This window comes from Rattus norvegicus, chromosome 1 (genome assembly GCF_021556685.1).
Source record: "Rattus norvegicus strain SHRSP/BbbUtx chromosome 1, alternate assembly SHRSP_T2T, whole genome shotgun sequence".
In the NCBI taxonomy this organism is placed as follows: Eukaryota; Metazoa; Chordata; class Mammalia; order Rodentia; family Muridae; genus Rattus; species Rattus norvegicus.
In genome coordinates this window covers 198,725,084-198,744,631 of record NC_141534.1, presented here as the reverse complement: position 1 = coordinate 198,744,631, position 19,548 = coordinate 198,725,084, and the positions used below count along the sequence as shown (strand labels likewise).

At 43.6% G+C, this 19,548-nt stretch overlaps 1 protein-coding gene across 13 annotated transcripts in view; it reads right to left on the bottom strand.

Moving 5' to 3' along the window:
- LOC147996985 (scavenger receptor cysteine-rich domain-containing protein DMBT1-like) overlaps window positions 1–19,548 on the bottom strand; it is a 175,464-nt gene that overhangs the window by 98,141 nt on the left and 57,775 nt on the right. For 12 of the 13 annotated variants that reach the window (XM_087607979.1, XM_087608011.1, XM_087607995.1 and 9 more), the window contains 3 exons: window positions 17,772–18,095; window positions 13,838–13,864; window positions 1,672–1,995 (listed from right to left, as the gene is read on the bottom strand). In XM_087607979.1, the coding sequence (XP_087464105.1) occupies window positions 1,672–1,995; window positions 13,838–13,864; window positions 17,772–18,095 (675 nt within the window). The remainder of the gene's footprint in view (window positions 1–1,671; window positions 1,996–13,837; window positions 13,865–17,771; window positions 18,096–19,548) is intronic. The other variant, XM_087608044.1, reaches the window with a different exon arrangement.

The window sequence follows — 19,548 nt, the reverse complement described above, 5'->3', positions numbered from 1 at the left end:
CGGTTGGATATGGAATGTAGCAAGTACATTATGATTGACTGAGTGACTACAGTCCCCTGTATAATAAGGAGAAGAAATGAAACCACAATGTATGCAAGGCAACAGGGCACAGTGGTAGTCCCAGCATTGGGAAATGAGGCTGAAGAACTAGTAGGACAAGGTCAGCAGCCTAAACTATATGTGAGTGTGTATATTGGTGTGTGTGTATGTATGTCTGCGTTCGTATGTGTATGTGTGTGTATATATATCAATCAGAATCAGTAAGATAAGCAATGTAGAAAACAGCAAAGAACATTATGAACTGAAATATTCAGCTGTTCTGGTGTGGGGGATGATACAAAAAGAGAACCATGAGACAATATGGAACTGTGAGGGGACAGCCACCTGACTTGGGCTCAATGCGAAAGAGAAACCTCAGGCCCTCCATTTTCAGTATCATTCAGCAGTGGGTCTATAATTCCCAGAAGTGTGTTCCTTCACCAACTCCTAGACATGTCCTATCAGCCTTGTACATGCAAAGAGCAAAGCTAAGAACACAGGTAACACAATGGATGAAAACTCAGAGGGGTTGAATAGTGTGTGTCTTCTCATGGTGCCCTAGTGCCAGAGAAAAATCATGACCCTGCAATAAAGAGAATAGGGGGACTCCAAGCTTCTGACAGTGACCTTAGCTTGGTGTGGCATAGACATCTGTGAGAAACAGGAGGACAGTTAGAAAGCACCGAGAGGTTCACATGGACTGTCAGGAAAGACAGACTCAGCGTTTGTAGAAGTGGAGCTGAGGCTGATGCTCAGAGTGGTCTTGCCAAGGCAGACCATGAATAATACAGGTATTCATGACCTTCTGCTGTGTACTGAATTCCCAGGGTGGGTTCCGGTTTCCTGAACCTCACTAATGACCAACTTGTGGACATGCCAGGAAACCAGGGTTCTTCACTACTGTGTGGAGAGTCAGCCAAAAGCCCACTCAGTCTTGAGCTGTTGAAGATTCAAAGATCCACCCTCATGGTTAAAGGATTCTGTAGGACTCTAGCAAGCCTCCCTGCTATATCCATACTCAAGTGTTTCTTCTGCATTTATCTCGTGAACATACCACAAATGGCCCCACTGTCATGTTCACATCCCAACATCCATGAATAAGATTCCCAGAATGTTATCATTATTGAGCTGTTGAACAAGAATCTGTGAGAACCCAGAAATCGGTAGAGCCTCGGGGAGTGTAGGAGTTACTGAAGCTTCCCCAGAAGATTCCTTCTACAGCAATGTCCGAGAGGATTATGGGAAAGCTGAGGAATAGGAAAACTGAATTTGCTCTGCCCCCTAGGCTTACTGCACTGCTCTGTGCATATTCAAATTCAACATGGAAACAGGATTCCAACTCTCCAAGCCAAGCCTGGGGTACTCCTGGCCAGAGTACTTGTTGCTCATCCTGTATTTTATCATGTCTGGGACTTGACATTGAATTTCCTTGGGTTCCCTGCTTCACATAAACTCCAGAATCAGTAAATAATTAAGAGGATTCTGCAGTACCCTGACGAGAAGGGCATTGTCCTTGATATTCATCAACCCATACAACAACAAGATGAATAGGGACAGAATGAAGTTCTGATAGCATTCATAGTGAACCCACCACTTTGCTATGAGGCAGATTTATTGATCACTGTGTTTTACCTGAACATACGACTCCAGCATCCTCCTGGTGGCCACAGTTATGAGAGAGCCAGCCTTGGTGGGAGCAGCTCCACAGATAGGCCTCATTTCCTGAACAGGCCATGTCATCCAGAACAATGGATCCAGAGCCCTGTCCAAACTTGGCATTTTCTGGGGCAGACAAGGCCCTGCCGCAGCCCAGCTGCCTGCACACCACATTGGCGTCATTGATGTCCCAGCTGTCATCACACACTGTGCCCCACGAACCCTGGTAAAGGATCTCCACGCGACCCTGACACCTGTCTCCTCCATTCACCAGCCTCACAGCCAAACCAGAATCTGTCCCTGAAAAGAGAAGATGGTCAATCATGAGTTTGTCCTGTGTGAATTGTGGAGCTTGTGCACTGTGTGAGCAGCTCACTCCTGAACCTTAAGCAATATGGGATGAATGTTCCTCCTGCTGATGCACCTTGAAAACACTGTTCTGTAAAGACCTTTACCCTCTTACATGGACTGTAGACCCTCATTCCAATGTCCAATCCTTTTGTTCTGCACATGAGGACCAAGTATGTCACCAGGATGTCTAGGTTTCTGAAAGCTCTGTTAGCATGAATTGAATCTGCATTGGGTGATGACAAGGTACCTCTTCCAACTTGTGCCTAAGACTTTGGACTGTCATGCACTGAGTAAAGCCAGGTCTTTCAGTGACAGGGAAGATGCAGGGTCAACCTGACTCCTTTCATGCACACTGCACATGCGCACACTCATCTCCACACTGACCCACACCTGCCAGCAGTAAAGGAAAAGGTAGAACAGGCTGTCTCTGTGACAGATCAGAGGGGCAGAATGGTGAGCTTCCTGCCTCAAGAGAGCTTCATGGGACCTTGGAATAGGCTCTCAACAGCTGCTCACACAAGGTTCACAGTTAACATCGGAACTGCTTTCAGGCTCTTTATAAAATTATAAACCTGCAGAAGCTGCTGTCCCCCTCTGAACTCTGTAAGGTGACAGCCTCCTTGAGCTCACTTTCTGTCTACAAGGATACCAAATTAGAGGTCAGCAAACATTGTCACTGCTGGTCACAAAGACTGCTGGTGTAACTTTTCATTAAAGTCCAGGCTAAGGAACACAACATGATTAAACAGGACACAATTAGAAGTTCAATCCTAAGGATAATAGGTATAGAAGAGAGTGAAGACTCCCAGCTCAAAGGACCAGTAAATATCTTCAACAAAATCATAGAAGAAAACTTCCAAACACTAAGGAAAGAGATGCCCATAAACATTCAAGAACTGTACAGAACTCAAAATAGATTGGACAAGAAAAGAAACTCCTCCCTTCACAGGATAGTGAAAACACCAAATGCACAAAACAAAGAAAGAATATTAAAATCAGTAAGGGAAAAAGGACAAGTAACATATAAAGCAGACCTATCAGAATTACACCAGACTTCTCACCAGAGACTATGAAAGCCAGAAGATCATGGACAGATGTCATACAGACCCTAATAGAACACAAATGCCAGCAAAACTGTATCCAGCAAAACTCTCAGTTAATATAGATGGAGAAAACAGGGAGATATTCCATGACAGAACCAAATTTACACAAAATCTTTCTACAAATCCAGCCCTACAAAGGATAATAAATGGTAAAGTTCAACATAAGGAGGCAAGTTACACCCTAGAAAAAGCAAGAAACTAATGGTCTTATAACAAAACAAAGAGAAGAAAAGCACACAAACATAATCTCACATTCAAATATGAATATAACAGGAAGCAACAATCACTATTCCTTAGTATCTCTCACCATCAATGGACTCAACTCTCCAATAAAAAGACAGATTAACAAACTGGATACGCAATGAGGACCCTACATTCTGCTGCCTACAGGAAACACACCTCAGAGACAAGGACAGACACTACCTCAGAGTGAAGGGCTGGAAAACAACTTTCCAAGCAAATGGTCTGAAGAATCAAACTGGAGTAGCCATTCTATATCAAATAAAATTGATTTTCTACCAAAAGTCATCAAAACAGATAAGGAAGGATACTTCATATTCATCAAAGAAAAATTCACCAAGATGAACTCTCAATCCTAAATATCTATGCTCCAAATAAAAGGGCACCTACATACCTAAAAGAAACCTTACTAAAGCTCAAAGAACACATTGCACTTCACACAACAATAGTAGGAGATTTCAACACACCACTCTCATCAATGGACAGATCATGGAAACAGAAATTAAACAGAGACATAGACAGACTAAGAGAAGCCATGAACCAAATGGACTTAACAGATATTTATAGAACATTCTATCCTAAAACAAAAGAATATACCTTCTTCTCACCAACTCATGGTACTTTCTCCAAAATTGACCATATAATCAGTCATAAAACAGGCCTCAAGAGATATAGAAAGATAAAAATAATCCCATGCGTCCTATCAGACCACCAAGGGCTAAAGCTCATCTTCAATAACAATAAGAGAAGAACGCCCACATATACATGGAAGTTGAAAAATGCTCTTCTCAATGATAACCTGGTCAAGAAAGAAATAAAGAAAGAAATTAAAGACTTCTTAGAATTTAATGAAAATGAAGGTACAACATACCCAAACTTATGGGACACACTGAAAGCTGTGCTAAGAGGAAAACTCATAGCTCTGAGTGCCTGCAGAGAGAAACAGGAGAGAGCATATATCAGTAGCTTCACAGCACACCTAAAACCTCTTAGAACAAAAAGAAGTAATACACCCAGGAAGAGTAGAAGGCAGGAAACAATCAAACTCAGAGCTGAAATCAACCAAGTAGAAACAAAAAGGACTATACAAAGAATCAACAGAACCAAAAGCTGGCTCTTTGAGAAAATGAACAAGATAGATAAACCCTTAGACAGACTAACCAGATGACACAGAGAGTGTGTCCAAGTTAACAAAATCAGAAATGAAAAGGGAGACATAACTACAGAATCAGAGGAAATTCAAAAAATTATCACATCCTACTACAAAAGCCTATATTCAACAAAACTTGAAAATCTGGAGGAAATGGACAATTTCCTAGTCAGATACCAGGTACCGAAGTTAAATCAGGAACAGATAAACCAGTTAAACAACCCCATAACTCCTAAGGAAATAGAAGCAGTCATTAAAGGTCTCCCAACCAAAAAGAGCCCAGGTCCAGATGGGTTTAGTGCAGAATTCTATCAGACCTTCATAGAAGACCTCATACCAATACTATCCAAAGTATTCCACAAAATTGAAACAGATGGAGCGCTACCAAATTCCTTCTATGAAGCCACAATTACTCTTATACCTAAACCACACAAAGACCCAACAAAGAAAGAGAACTTCAGACCAATTTCCCTTATGAATATCGACACAAAAGTATTCAATAAAATTCTGGCAAAGCGAATCCAAGAGCACATCAAAACAATCATACATCATGATCAAGTAGGCTTGATCCCAGGCATACAGGGATAGTTTGATATATGTAAATCCATCAATGTAATCCAATATATAAACAAACTGAAAGATAAAAACCACATGATCATTTCATTAGATGCTGAGAACACATTTGACAAACTTCAACACTGCTTTATGATAAAAGTCCTAGAAAGAATAGGAATTCAAGGCCCATACCTAAATATAGTAAAAGCCATATACAGCAAACCAGTAGCTAACATTAAACTAAATGGACAGAAACTTGAATCAATCCCACTAAAATCAGGGGCTAGACAAGGCAGCCCACTCTCTCCCTCCTTATTCAATATACTTTTTGAATTTCTAGCCAGAGCAATCAGACAACAAAAGATATCAAAGGGATACAGATTGAAAAGGAAGAAGTCAAAATATCACTATTTGCAGATGATATGATAGTATATTTAAGTGATCCCAAAAGTTCCACCAGAGAACTACTAAACCTGATAAAAAAAAAACCTTCAGCAAAATGGCTGGGTATAAAATTAACTCAAATAAATCAGTAGCTTTCCTCTACACAAGAGAGAAACAGGCCGAGAAATAAATAAAGGAAAATACATCCTTCATAATAGTCCCAAATAATATAAAATACCTTGGTGTGACTCTAACCAAGCAAGTGAAAAATCTGTATGATAAGAAAGAAATTGAAGAAGTCCTCAGAAAATGGAAAGATCTCCCATGCCCATGGACTGGCAGGATTAATATAGTAAAAATTGCCATTTTACCAAAAGTGATCTACAGATTCAATGCAATCCCCATCAAAATACCAATCCAATTCTTTAGAGAGTTAGACAGAACAATTTGAAAATTCATCTAGAATAACAAAAAAACCCAGGATAGCTAAAACTATCTTCAAGAATAAAAGGACTTCTGGAGGAATCACTATCCCTGAACTCAAGCAGTATTACAGAGCAGTAGTGATAAAAAAAAAAAACTACATGGTATTGGTACAGAGACAGATAGATAGACAAGTGGAATAGAATTGAAGACCCAGAAATGAACCCACACACCAATGGTCACTTGATCTTTGACAGAGGACCCAAAACTATCCAATGGAAAAAAGAGCATTTTCAGCAAATGGTGCTGGTTCAACTGGAGGTCAGCATGTAGAAGAATGCAGATCAATCCATTCTGTTCACCCTGTACAAAGCTTAAGTCCAAGTGGATCAAGGACCTCCACATCAAACCAGATACACTCAAACTAACAGAAGAAAAAGTGAGGAAAAGTCTCAAACACATGGGCACTGGAGAAAATTTCCTGAACAAAACACCAATGGCTTATGCTCTAAGATCAAGAATCGACAAATGGGATCTCATAAAACTGCAAAGCTTCTGTAAGGCAAAGGACACTGTTGTTAGGACAAAACGGCAACCAACTGATTGGAAAAAGATCTTTACCAATCGTACAACTAATATAGGGCTTATATCTAAAATATACAAAGAACTCGAGAAGTTAGACTACAGGGAGACAAATAACCCTATTAAAATGGGGTTCAGAGCTAAACAAAGAATTCACAACTGAGGAATGCTGAATGGCTGAAAAACACATAAAGAAATGGTCAACATCTTTAGTCATAAGGAAAATGCAAATCAAAACAACACTGAGATTCCACATCACACCAGTCAGAATGGCTAAGATCAAAAACTCAGGTGACAGCAGATGCTGGCAAGGATGTGGAGAAAGAGGAACAAGCCTCCATTTTTTGGTGGGATTGCAGACTGGTACAACCATTCTGGAAATCATTCTGTAGGTTCCTTAGAAAATTGGTCATTGAACTACCTGAGGACCCAGCTATAACATTCTTGGGCATATACCCAAAAGATGCTCCAACATATAAAAAAGACACGTGCTCCACTATGTTAATAGCAGCCTTATTTATAATAGCCAGAAGCTGGAAAGAACCCAGATGCCCTTCAACAGGGGAATGGATACAGAAAATGTGGTACATCTACACAATAGAATACTACTCAGCTACCAAAAACAATGACTTTATGAAATTCATAGGCAAATGGAAGGAAATGGAAAATATCATCCTGAGTGAGGTAACCCAATCACAGAAAAACATACATGGTATGCACTCATCGATAAGTGGCTATTAGCCCAAATGCTTGAATTACCATAGATGCATAGAACACATGAAACTCAAGAAGGATGACCAAAATGCAAATGCTTCACTCCTTCTTTAAAAGGGGAACAAGAATACAATTGGGAGGGAATAGGGAGGCAAAGTTTAGAACAGAGACAGAAGGAACACCCATTCAAGCCTGCCCCACATGTGGCCCATACATATACAGCCACCAAACCAGATAAGATGGATGAAGCAAAGAAGTGTAGGCTGACAGGAACCGGATGTAGATCTCTCCTGAGAGACATAGCCAGAATACAGCAAATTCATAGGCAAATGCCATCATTAAACCACTGAACTGAGAACAGGACCCCCATTGAAGGAATCAGAGAAAGGACTGGAAGAGCTTGAAGGGGCTCAAGACCCCATATGGACAACAGTGCCAAACAATCAGAGCTTCCAGGGACTAAGCCACTACCCAAAGACTATACATGGACTGACCCTGGGCTCCAACTGCATAGGTAGCATTGAATAGCCTAGTAAGAGCACCAGTGGAAGGGGAAGCTCTTTATCCTGCCAAAACTGCATCCCCATTGAGCTTCATTGTTGGGGGAAGGGCGTACTGGTGGGAAGGATGGGGAGGGAAACACCCATATAGAAGGGGAGGGGAAAGGATTAGAATGTTGGCCCAGAAACTGGGAAAGGGAATAACAGTTGAAATTTAAATAAGAAATACCCAAGTTAACAAAGATGGGTGGGAAAATAAGAAAGTTTTTTTTAGTTCAGTATCTCTGGATGTACCCTAAACTAGCCTGAAACACAAGATCCTACTAATTCGGCATCCTCAGTGGTAGAATACTGTGTGTGTGTGTGTGTGTGTGTGTGTGTGTGTGTGTGTGTGTGTGTGTGTGTGTGTGTGTGTGTTTGTGTGTGTGTGTGTGCTTGTGTGTGTGTGTGTATGAGAGAGAGAGAGAGAGAGAGAGAGAGAGAGAGAGAGAGAGAGAGAGAGAGAGAGAGAGAGAATGCTTCTTTTTCCTGTTTGGGAAACGACTTTAAAATGTTTCCTATACTTGAGACACAAACTTCAAACATATGTTTAAATTATTTCAAAAGAGCCTTAGCTCGTGGACACAATGCCTTCAAGTGTTAACTTGGTGCTGAGGATTGGAGTGAAGATCTTCAGATACGAATCCACTGACACCAAGCCACCAGCTTCTAAGTAACATCCATAAGGTCTCTGAATATGGAAAAAAAAATGATGTCTCCCAACATGGCAGGACCTGGCCAACACAAGGTGGAATCTTGGGAAGGAATATGGCTAAGTGGGAGAAAACCAATTTCATCCTTGGCATACCTCAAGTGCCTGAGGAAAAGCAAGGCCGGCATATGGGCCAATTAGGTTCCCAACAAACTCTGGGCTGCCCAGAGGCATTGGTATGGAAACAATCCAATGATGTCCTAGGATCAAAAAACCCCAAGGAGAAAAAAATGAAATTTTCCTTGCTAAAGCCCAGACCATCAGAATCTAAACTATACTGATATGCCACCAACACCTCTCCTGGGAAGAACTCAGAGAGAGGGAACAGGATCTGAGATGTTCTGGGATGGGGAGTACTGACATCCATAGTAGCTTTATATGGCCTCAGACAAAGGAAAACAACAAGGGCATTGGCTAAGCAGAGTTTTGATTTCCTCTGCAAGCATTGAATTCTGCTCCCTGCCAGATATTCTGCTGCCTGGGCTGGTCAAGGTGTGGGTGATACATGAGGACCTCAGAGCACTGAGAATGATAAATAGAAGCCCTAGAAACAAAACCTTTTCAGTGGCCCTTGAAGATACCTCCTCTGGCTGATCCTCCCCAACATCTACAACTCAAAGACGTAATCCATGGCATGTATGCTCATGTAGGCTTGACTTTATTGAGAAATTTCCCTGGGACCTTAGGACCCAGCAGGCCCTGCCTCCTGCCCATCTTCTGATCAGAGGTAAACCTTTGGCTTCTGGAGACAATGAGGGCACAGAGATACAACATAGTACAACTTGACTTCTGTGGTTTCTTCAGTTACATAGACCACATCTGCAGAATGAGAAAGGAAGAATTCATTGGGTGTTGATCCACTCACTCTTGAGCATCCCAGATGCAGGAGCTGCAATCTCCTGAGGTAAAGGCCTTGCATCCCTAGAAAAGCTGTGATTCTCCTGTGGGATTTGACACTGATCTTTAACTTGTCACTGAGATGTCACCATGAGCATTTTTCCCCTCACTCTCCTTCATCTCTGCACCTATTCCATCCAAAACACACTGCAGTTCACCAGCAGCCCCAATGTAGGCACAAGATAGAAATAGCCAGAGGATATTTGAATTCAAAAGTCATTTGGGTATTTCTGTATTTCAGGCAGAACCACCTAATATAACCAAGAGCCATCGGACAACAGTCCTGAGAAAGTGGCATCAACAAGTTGAAGTGACTTCCACAGATTATTCTGGAAGGGACAAGAATCCCACTCACAGTGTGGCCACTTGCAGGACCATGGTTCTTTTAAGTGCCATTCTCAGGTTGGGTGAGTTCACCACAGTCACACTATGTTTCTTGTGACATGTGCACAGTCCATGATACAAAAAACTGCCTACTAATGGTCAAACTAGCAATTTTCGTGGGGACACACAATGGGCTGCAGTCCTGGGAGGATTCTTTGTAGAAAAAGGATGCCTTTGCATTTGAATGGTACCAGCACCACATAATCAATCAGCAGCTATTTCATGGGATTTGCTTGGTTGAATCAGGGAGAATTTGCATCCCCATGATGGTGTGCTTTGCTTATCATATTATCTCCGATAGACAGAACTTATTTGCCTCTCATTGCTGTGAGCTTGCTTTATACACTTAGGTGGCAAGGATGGGCAGTTGCTCATTCTTTTATGCCCCTTAGGTCTAGGATGATCTTGGTGCCACTTGTCAGAGCTGTCCACTGACTGATGTATCAGTGAGCTCTGAGGAGATATTGGCTAAACCTATCTTCTTCAATCCCAGTCTGGGACCTCTCAGAACCTCAATGTCATCATCTATGAACAGAGATTGTAACATCTGTGACTCTGACCTGAAATAAGGCATGACCCATAGCAGAACACATAAGCAGCAACAGGTTGTGTGAGTGCACACACACAGCTACATGCACACACACACACACAAACACACACACACATACACACACACACAATCCCAAGGTTGCCTAAGAGTGTGCATTCAACAGGCAGAGGCCACAGCAGCACTACCTCAGCACATGACTGCAGCAACTGCCTTGTGGCCAGAGTCATAGTTGTACCACACATCATGTTGTTAGCTGGACAGGTAGGATTCTTTCCTGAGGAGTGCACAGCTCCCAAGGGAATGTTCCCTGAGCCCTGCCAAAAATGAGCCCCTCCTGGTGCTAATACAGAATGGCCACAGCCAAGCTGTGGACAGATAGAATCTGCATCCTTGGTATCCCAGCTCTCATCACACAAGGTGCCCCAGTAGGTTCGGTACAGGACCTCCACCTGGCCCTGACAGCATCACTGCACTTCACCAACCTCAGGGGCAAACCTGCATTGACACAGAAGATACTGCTGTCCTAGCCTGCTGGGTCCTGTGGCTTCTGTGCCCTTTGCCAGCATCTCTGTTTATCCCTCTCCTCCCCTTAATTGCAGAACTGTCTACATGCCACTCTCTACCCTAGTAGCCAAAAGGTTAAAGCACACATCATTTTCCTAGTATACTCTTCCCCATAGCCTCTAGAAACTTCGCAGACAAGGGTGTCTCAAGGTCACCTCTTCAGTACTAATTTATCCCTGACAGTCCCAGTGTAGAACTCCAGGATCACACTCCATAAGCCCCAGAATATCCATGTCAACCACTCCAAACTCAGTCCTCCACTGGGATCTTGATGCCACAAGTATGCGAGAGTGAGATAGTCACAATCATTGTCTGTTTCTCTCCACCTTCACTCTCGACTCTCACCAAGGCTCACCCACTTAGTTGGTCCTCCCTCCTCTCAAACCTGCTCTACTCTGTGACCTCTCTGTGACCTCTTCGTAACCTCTCAACTCAACTTTGCCTAGCTCTCATCTCATGTACCTTATCACAGACTTGCCCAGCCTCTCTGAAAGGCATGCCCCATGCCCAGTGCTGTCCCAAGAACTCACCCATGTGTGATGTCTGCCCCTTAAGTTTGAACTTGACAAAAGATTAAACTTATATGTTTGAGTCACTTCCCTATCCAAAGTGCTTACTGACAGTCCAGGAATAATGGATCACACCTTTAACACCTGTACTCCTGGGAAGAATCTGGTAGGTTTTGCAACTCAAGGTGTTTATTAGTCTATGGACAGATTTTCCAGCCAGAGATACAAGGTAAGAACTTCTGACACATAAACACACACACACACACACACACACACACACACACACACACACACATGCACACACCCAAAGGGTGGTCCAGATTCCACTCCCCCTTTATCATGGTAAAGGGTAAAGTAAAGTCCATCTAACAGAAGTCATTTCTCTAGGCACCCAGCCTGCTCTCCCTATGTAAGAATGCACATGTCTGGGCAGTCAGTCGATAGCATGCTTCTGCATGATGTGGTGCCCATTAGTCTCTCACTCTGAAATCTGTGCTGGTTGTGACAGGAAACAGACAGCAGCTATGTGATAGCAGGAAGGAACAGGTTCAGCCTCCTGACAGCAGGAGTAGGATGCTGGCTGACCTTTTTGTGGCCCCTCTGTGGTTGTGAGAACTCTGTGTTCTCAGAGTGATAGGTTGGAGTGGATGCAAGGGGAGGGGCTCAGACAGTTGCTGTTGCTGGAGATCTTCAGTAGACTCTATGGGGATTGGCAAAGGCCAATTGAAACTTCCAATGCATTCCCCAAAAGCTTCTGTGTCTAAAGGAGCCCATCTTACTGCCCTCTGCTGCTCACTCTCTGAATGTTCCCCCTAGAGAACTGCCAGCCTTGGTTTGGTCCTTTCTGGAAGTTGGTCAAAAGACTTCCTCTGGATTCCCTGCCAGGAACATATCCTGATAATAGCATATTTTACCGGTAATAGCTGAACACTGGTTATGCACAATTTTTAATTTTGGTAGGAAGAAACAGTGACTGTTTCTTCTGACAGAGTCTAAAGCTAAGTTAACCTATCACATGACTGAAGGGCAGACAGAAGGGGAAGGGTGGGGATTGGTAGGGTCTGTTCAGCAGTTGGACACCTACATCTCTCATCTCTACTACACCTCTGAAGTCTCTGCCCAAAGACTTCACTGGATACAACCAGACAGCAGCAGCAGCAGCAGCAGCAGCAGCAGCAGCAGCAGCAGCAGCAGCAGCAGCAATGCTGGTCGTCTGTTGTAGTTACATCCACTGTGACCCTGGCTCCAGCTATGTCATGTAAAGGGCTTTCAGTCTGGAAGTTGTCCAGATCACAATTACCTGTAGACCTGGCTCTGGGGACTGCTTTGATCACTAATTGTCAGCACACCACCAGCCCACTGTCCTTGGGCAGGTGAGTCTGAGCTGTTGAAGAACACTAGCTAAGCATGAGCCAGGAAGCCAGTAAGCACGGCTCCTCCGTGATCTCTGCTTCAGTTCCTGCCTCCATGTGACTGTCTGGAGCTCCTGCCCTGGCTTCATTCAATAATGTAAGTCAAATCAACCTTTCTTTCTCCAAGGAGCTCAGAGTCAGTGTGTGATCACAGCAACAAGTAGCAGATTCAGCCCCAAATTCATCAATAACCCAAAGCCAAGATACAAGAGCGAAGGAAAAGGCCATACCATTATGTGTGCCCCGGGGGTTCCACAAACCTTAATAGATCAAAGATCAGTTTAGAACAAGATACGATGTGTAAAAAAGAGTCCCATAGAGGGGACAAAATTAACCTCTCATCCTGGGAAGTTTGGGTCGAATTCTGTTTTAATTTTGGCTTTGTGCACTGCCCAAGGTCTTTTATAAAATGATTTTCAATTTTTGTAAGAAGACATACAAGGATCTAGACTGAGAATGCAGTGAACCTCATGCCTGGTGTGAGAAACAGAAGTACACATAGTGGCAAAATCTTGGAATCCTAGAACCCAGAATCTACGGGCAAGGAGATCAGGAGCTCAGGGCTAGCCAGGCCTACACAGCAAGTTCTAGGTCATTATGGCCTACACTGAGTCTCAAAAAAAAGTGAATAAAGAAGCCAATAGCAAATAAATGGTCCTAAAACCTTGTGAGGTTAAATTCTGATTAGTCTTGGTGCAAGCTGCGGTTGGCCCAAGTGTGAAGAGGGCAGGTTATCCTTACTTGTCTTCTGCAAACTGTGGATCTCTGAGCCCAATTGATGTCTCCCAGTCAGAATTTCTGGCAGCAGGACTGATGACAAGATTTCAGAAATTCTTTTTGATTCTAACATGAACTGAAATTTGAGTCAGGAGCAACACATAAGGGAAGGCTGTGCTTCGCTTACCACAGGGCCCTTTATGTTACAGATGGCAGGAGTTTCTATTGTCATCGCAGTCTAGAGGGGACACTATATTTCAGCCTAGTGTCATTCATTAGCATGTGGTGTGTCTGTGTCAATCATGACATAGGGAAAATTACCCCCCAGACACTGCCCCTATTTTCAAAGTACTTACCCGGTGTGGGACTGCTTGTTTGAGAAGCTGTGAAGGGAATAAAAGCAAATCAGACTGTGTTTCACCCACAAGAATCCTGGCAGAAATCCTTTCAGTGGCGATAGCTTTTATATCTCAGCTATGTGGTCCCCACAAAGACAAAACTCAAAACCTAGGTTTAATTTTCTTTGGTCAAAACAGGAAGATGTTCATAGATGTTCCAGTCAACATTCTGAGCTGTTTGGTACTAAACAAATTCACAGGCAGTGAATCAAATATGTATACTTACATATGGCTGCTTCTGTATTATTGAGCATGAAAACCTTTTCCTCTTGCCATTCTCACATGAGCAATGTGGTTTAGCACTGAGTCACACAACATTGACATTATGTGAGGAACTCTATCTGGGATGACTGGAAGGACACAGAAAGGTGTCTGTGGGTCACACACCAGTTGTTACAAGACTTGAATGGTAGAGGTTTTGGGTAGAAGAAGCAAGGAAGTATTTCGAACACATTTCCTCTGTAAATTGAGAGAGAAGAGCTCAGGAATGGTGAGGATATGGATAAAGTTGTCACTGGTTTGGCATGCTTATTTGTATCTGAGTTTATATATATACATGAATTATGGATTCAGCAAGGCTGCTCAGTTCTCTCAGGAGTTATGTGGGCAAAGTGCTCACAGTCCCTTCCTCTGCCTGTGAGCTGCAATACATTCCTCTGAGTCAGGCTGCCTCTTAGTCTATTGGCACAAGTACAAAACTGGGAACTAGGTGAGCAGTGTTTACTCCCTAGTCCCAGCTTTGTATGTGTGTACAGAGGACCCAGCATATTTAGGCCCTAAAGTCACTACAGACAGTTTTGTACCAGGTACAAGTGCTAATGGAAATGTGATGGGAGATTATGTGTGGACACACCATGACATAGAGTGTACATGTGTACCTGTATGTCAGTGTCCACATCTGTCTTGTGTGCCCTTCTGGGATTGTATGTGTCTCTGTATCTATGTGGGTGTGGGTGTTTTGTGTATAACAATGTGTGTTTGTACCATTCTGGAAATCAGTCCCGAGATTCCTCAGAAAATTGGACATTGAACTACCTGAGGACCCAGCTATACCTCTCTTGGGCATATACCCAAAAGATGCCCCAACATATAACAAGACACGTGCTCCACTATGTTCATTGCAGCCTTATTTATAATAGCCAGAAGCTGGAAAGAACCCAGATGCCCTTCAACAGAGGAATGGATACAGAAAATGTGGTACATCTACACAATGGAATATTACTCAGCTATCAAAAACAACGACTTTATGAAATTCATAGGCAAATGGAAGGAACTGGAAAATATCATCCTGAGTGAGGTAACCCGATCACAGAAAAACACACACAGTATGCAATCATTGATAAGTGGATATTAGCCCAAAGGCTTGAATTACCATAGATGCATAGAACACATGACACTCAAGAAGGATGACCAAAATGCGAATGCTTCACTCTTTCTTTAAAAGGGGAAGAAGAATACAATTGGGAGGGAATAGGGAGGCAAAGTTTAGAATAGAGGCAGAAGGAAAACCCGTTCAGAGCCTGCCCAACATGTGGCCCATACATATACAGCCACCCAATTAGACAAGATGGATGAAGCAAAGAAGTTCAGGCCAACAGGAGTCAGATGTAGATCGCTCCTGAGAGACACAGCCAGAACACAGCAAACACAGAGGCAAATGCCAGCAGCAAACCACTGAACTGAAATCAGAGAAAGAACTGGAAGAGCTTGAAGGGGCTCGAGACCCCATATGAACAACAATGCCAAGCAACCAGAGCCTCCAGGGACTAAGCCACTACCCAAAGACTATACATGGACTGCCCCTGGACTCTGACCTAATAGGTAGCAAAGAATATCCTAGTAAGAGCACCAATGGAAGGGGAAGCCATGGGTCCTGCTAAGACTGAACCCCCAGTGAACTAGATTGTTGGGGGGAGGGCGGCAATGGGGGGAGGATGGGAAGGGGAACACCCATAAGGAAGGGGAGGGGGGAGGGGGATGTTTGCCCAGAAACCGGGAAAGGGAGTAACACTAGAAATGTATATAAGAAATACTCAAGATAACAAGTGTAAATCAGGGAAGGATTTCTACACTGGACAATGTCCCTGATATGTAAAACAAGAATTGACAACAAACACAGTGGAGACAGGTGAAGGACAGGACAAAGAAGACCTGCTACAGGAGACCAGGGCAACTGCAGGGACCAGACTGTAGCTGCAGGGGCGCTGTTGGAATGTGGAATGTAGCCAATATATTATGATAGACTGAGTGAACTGCAGTCCCCTGTATAATAAGGAGAAGAAATGAAACCACAATGTATGCAAGGCACCAGGGCACAGAACTGGGAAATGAGGCTGAAGAACTAGCAGGAGGAGGTCAGCAGCCTAAGCTATATGTGAGTGTGTACATTGGTGTGTTTGTATGTATCTGTCTGTTCGTATGTGTATCTGTATACATATATATTATATATATATATGAATCATTAAGATAAACTATTTAGAAAACAGCAAAGAACATTATGAACTGAAATATTCAGCTGTTCTGGTGTGGGGTAATGATACACAAAGGGTACCATGAGACAATTTGGGACTGTGAGGGGACAGCCACCTGACTTGGGCTAAATGCAAAAGAGAAGCGTCAGGCCCACCATTTTCAGTAGCATTCAGCACGGTTCTATTATGCCCAGGAGTGTGTTCCTTCACCAACTCCTACACATGTTAGACATGTCCTATCACCCTTGAACGTGCAAAGAGCAAAGCTAAGAACACAGGTAACACAAGGGATGAAAACTCAGAGGTGATGAATAGTGTGTGTCTTCTCATGGTGCCCTAGTGCCAGAGAAAAATCATGACCCTGCAATAAAGAGAACAGGGGGACTCCAAGCATCTGACAGTGACCTTAGCTTGCTGTGGCATAGACATCTGTGAGAAACAGGAGGAGAGTTAGAAAGCACCGAGTTCACATGGACTGTCAGGAAAGACAGACTCAGAGTTTGAGGAGATGGAGCTGAGGCTGATGGTCAGAGTGTTTCTGCCAGGGCACACCATGAATAATGCAGGTATTCATGACCTTCTGCTGTGTACTGAATGCCCAGGCTGGGACCTGGTTTCCTGCAGCTCACTAATCACTGTACATTCATGACCCACTGTGGACATGCCAGGAAACCAGGGTTCTTCACTACTGTGTGGAGAGTCCACCAAAAGCACACTCAGTCTTGAGCTGTTGAAGATTCAAAGATCCATCCTCATGTTTAAAGGATTCTGTAGAACTCTAGCAAGCCTCCCTGCTATATCCATACTCAAGTGTTTCTTCTGCATTTATCTCATGAACATACCACAAATGGCCTCTCTGCCATGTTAACATCACAACATCCAGGGATAAGATTCCTAGAATGTTATCATTATTGAGCTGTTGAACAAGAATCTATGAGACCCAGAAATCGGTAGAGCCTGGAAAAGTGTAGGAGTTACTGAAGCCTCCCCAGAAGATTCCTTCTGCAGCACCTTCTGAGAGTATTATGGGAAAGCTGGGGAAAAGGAAAAGTGAATTTGTTCTGCCCCCTAGGGTTTACTGCACTGCCTTCTGCATATTCAAATTCAACATGGAAACAGGATTCCAACTCTCCAAGCCAAACCTGGGGTACTCCTGGCCAGAGTACTTGTCTGCTCACCCTGTACTTTGTCACATCTGGGACTTGACATTGCATTTCCTTGGGTTGCCTGCTTCACTTTAACTCTAGAATCAGTAAAGAACTAAGAGCATACTGCAGGACCCTGACGAGAAAGGCATTGTCCTTGGAGTTCATCAACCCTTACAAGGACAAAATGAATAGGGACAGAATGAAGTTCTGCGAGCATTCATAGTAACTTGACTGCTTTACTGTCAGGCAGATTTAATGATCACTGGGTCTTACCTGAACAGATGACTCCAGCATCCTCATGGTGGCCACAGTTATGAGAGAGCCAGCCTCGGTGTGTGCAGTTCCACAGATAGGCCTCATGTCCTGTACAGGCCACCTCATCCAAAACAATGGACCCAGAGCCCTGTCCAAACTGGTCACTTCCTGGGGCAGACAAGGCCCCGCCACAGCCCAGCTGCCTGCACACCACCTTGGCATCATTGATGTCCCAGCTGTCGTCACACACAGTGCCCCAGGAACCCTGGTAAAGGATCTCCACGCGACCCCGACACCTGTCTCCTCCGTTCACAAGCCTCACAGCCAAAACAGAATCTGTTCCTGGAAAGACAAGGTGGTTTCTCATGAATTGGTCCTGTCTGGATGGTGGAGCTTGTGCATTGGGTGGGCAGCTCACTCATGAACCTTAAAGCAATATGGGATGCGAGCTCCTCCTGCTGCTGCACCTTGGACATACTGTTCTCTGAGGACCTTTACCCTCTCACTTGGCCTGTGGTCCCTCACCCCAATGTCCACTATTTTGTTCTACATGAATACGGAGTTTGTCATCAGGATGTTTAGGTTTCTGAAAACTGTGATAGCATGAATTGAATCTGCACTGGATGATGACCACGTACCTCTGCATCTTGTACCTAACATTTTGGACTGCCAAGCCCTGAGTAAAGCCAGGTCTTTCAGTGAGAGAGAAGATGCAGAGCCAGCCAGAGTCCTCCCAAGCACACTGCACATGCGCACACTCATCTCCAAACTGACCCACATCTGCCAGCAGTAAAGGAGAAGGTAGAGCACGCTGTCTCTGTGACAGACCAGAGGGACAGAATGATGAGCTTCCTTCCTCAAGAGAACTTCATGTGTCCCTGGCAAAGGCGCTCAACAGCTGCTCACACTCTAGGTTCAGAGTTTACATCAGAATCGTTTCAGGTCCAATAGGAAACTATAAACCTGCAGAAGCTCCTGTCCCACACAGAACTGGGTCAAGGGACAGCTTCTATGAAGTATTCTGTATCTGCAATGGTACCACACTGGAGGTCACCAAACTTTGTCAGCTGGTCACCAAGACTGCTGATGTCAACTTCATTCAAGTCCAGGCTCAAGAACCCAACATGGTTAAACAGCACAAAGGCCTGCACGGGATTGGCACTAGGACTAAGCTTTCTGAAAGGACACCCATTTGACAAGACCAGGATGGCATCTCATAAGACCTCATCAGTCCCATTGTGTCACACAACCTCTCTGATCCCAACCTTCTCTAAGTCTTCACAACACACACCCAACACCCTATCCCCTTAACTGTCTCAAGGAACTCAATGCCATGCACACGCCTAGCACTATGACCTACAGACAGAGCTTTATACAAGGTTTTGTTAACTAATGCCGTGGAATCATGAACTCTAGAGGTCACATCTGCACAGCCATATACACATGAAGGAGAAAATGGGAAATAAACTTAAGTCTTCATTAGAAAAAACAAGACATGCAAATACAGTCAATCTGATGATAGGATGTTATTCAGAGTCTGTTTTGGGTAATTCTATATGAATGGATTCTGTAAGTACACTATGTAGTCTTCAGTTCTCCAAATCCAAAACACTATTTTTATTGAAAATATGCAGAGCTCGAGGGAACTAATATAAAAATGAGGTATTTCATGCTTAAATATGTCATTAATTGTTCTTATCTAATTTCACTGTCTGATAACATAATATTCAGCAACACAGGTCTGGAATATTAATCTACTTTGCTTTCCTGTAAGGATATTTTTAATTCAATATCT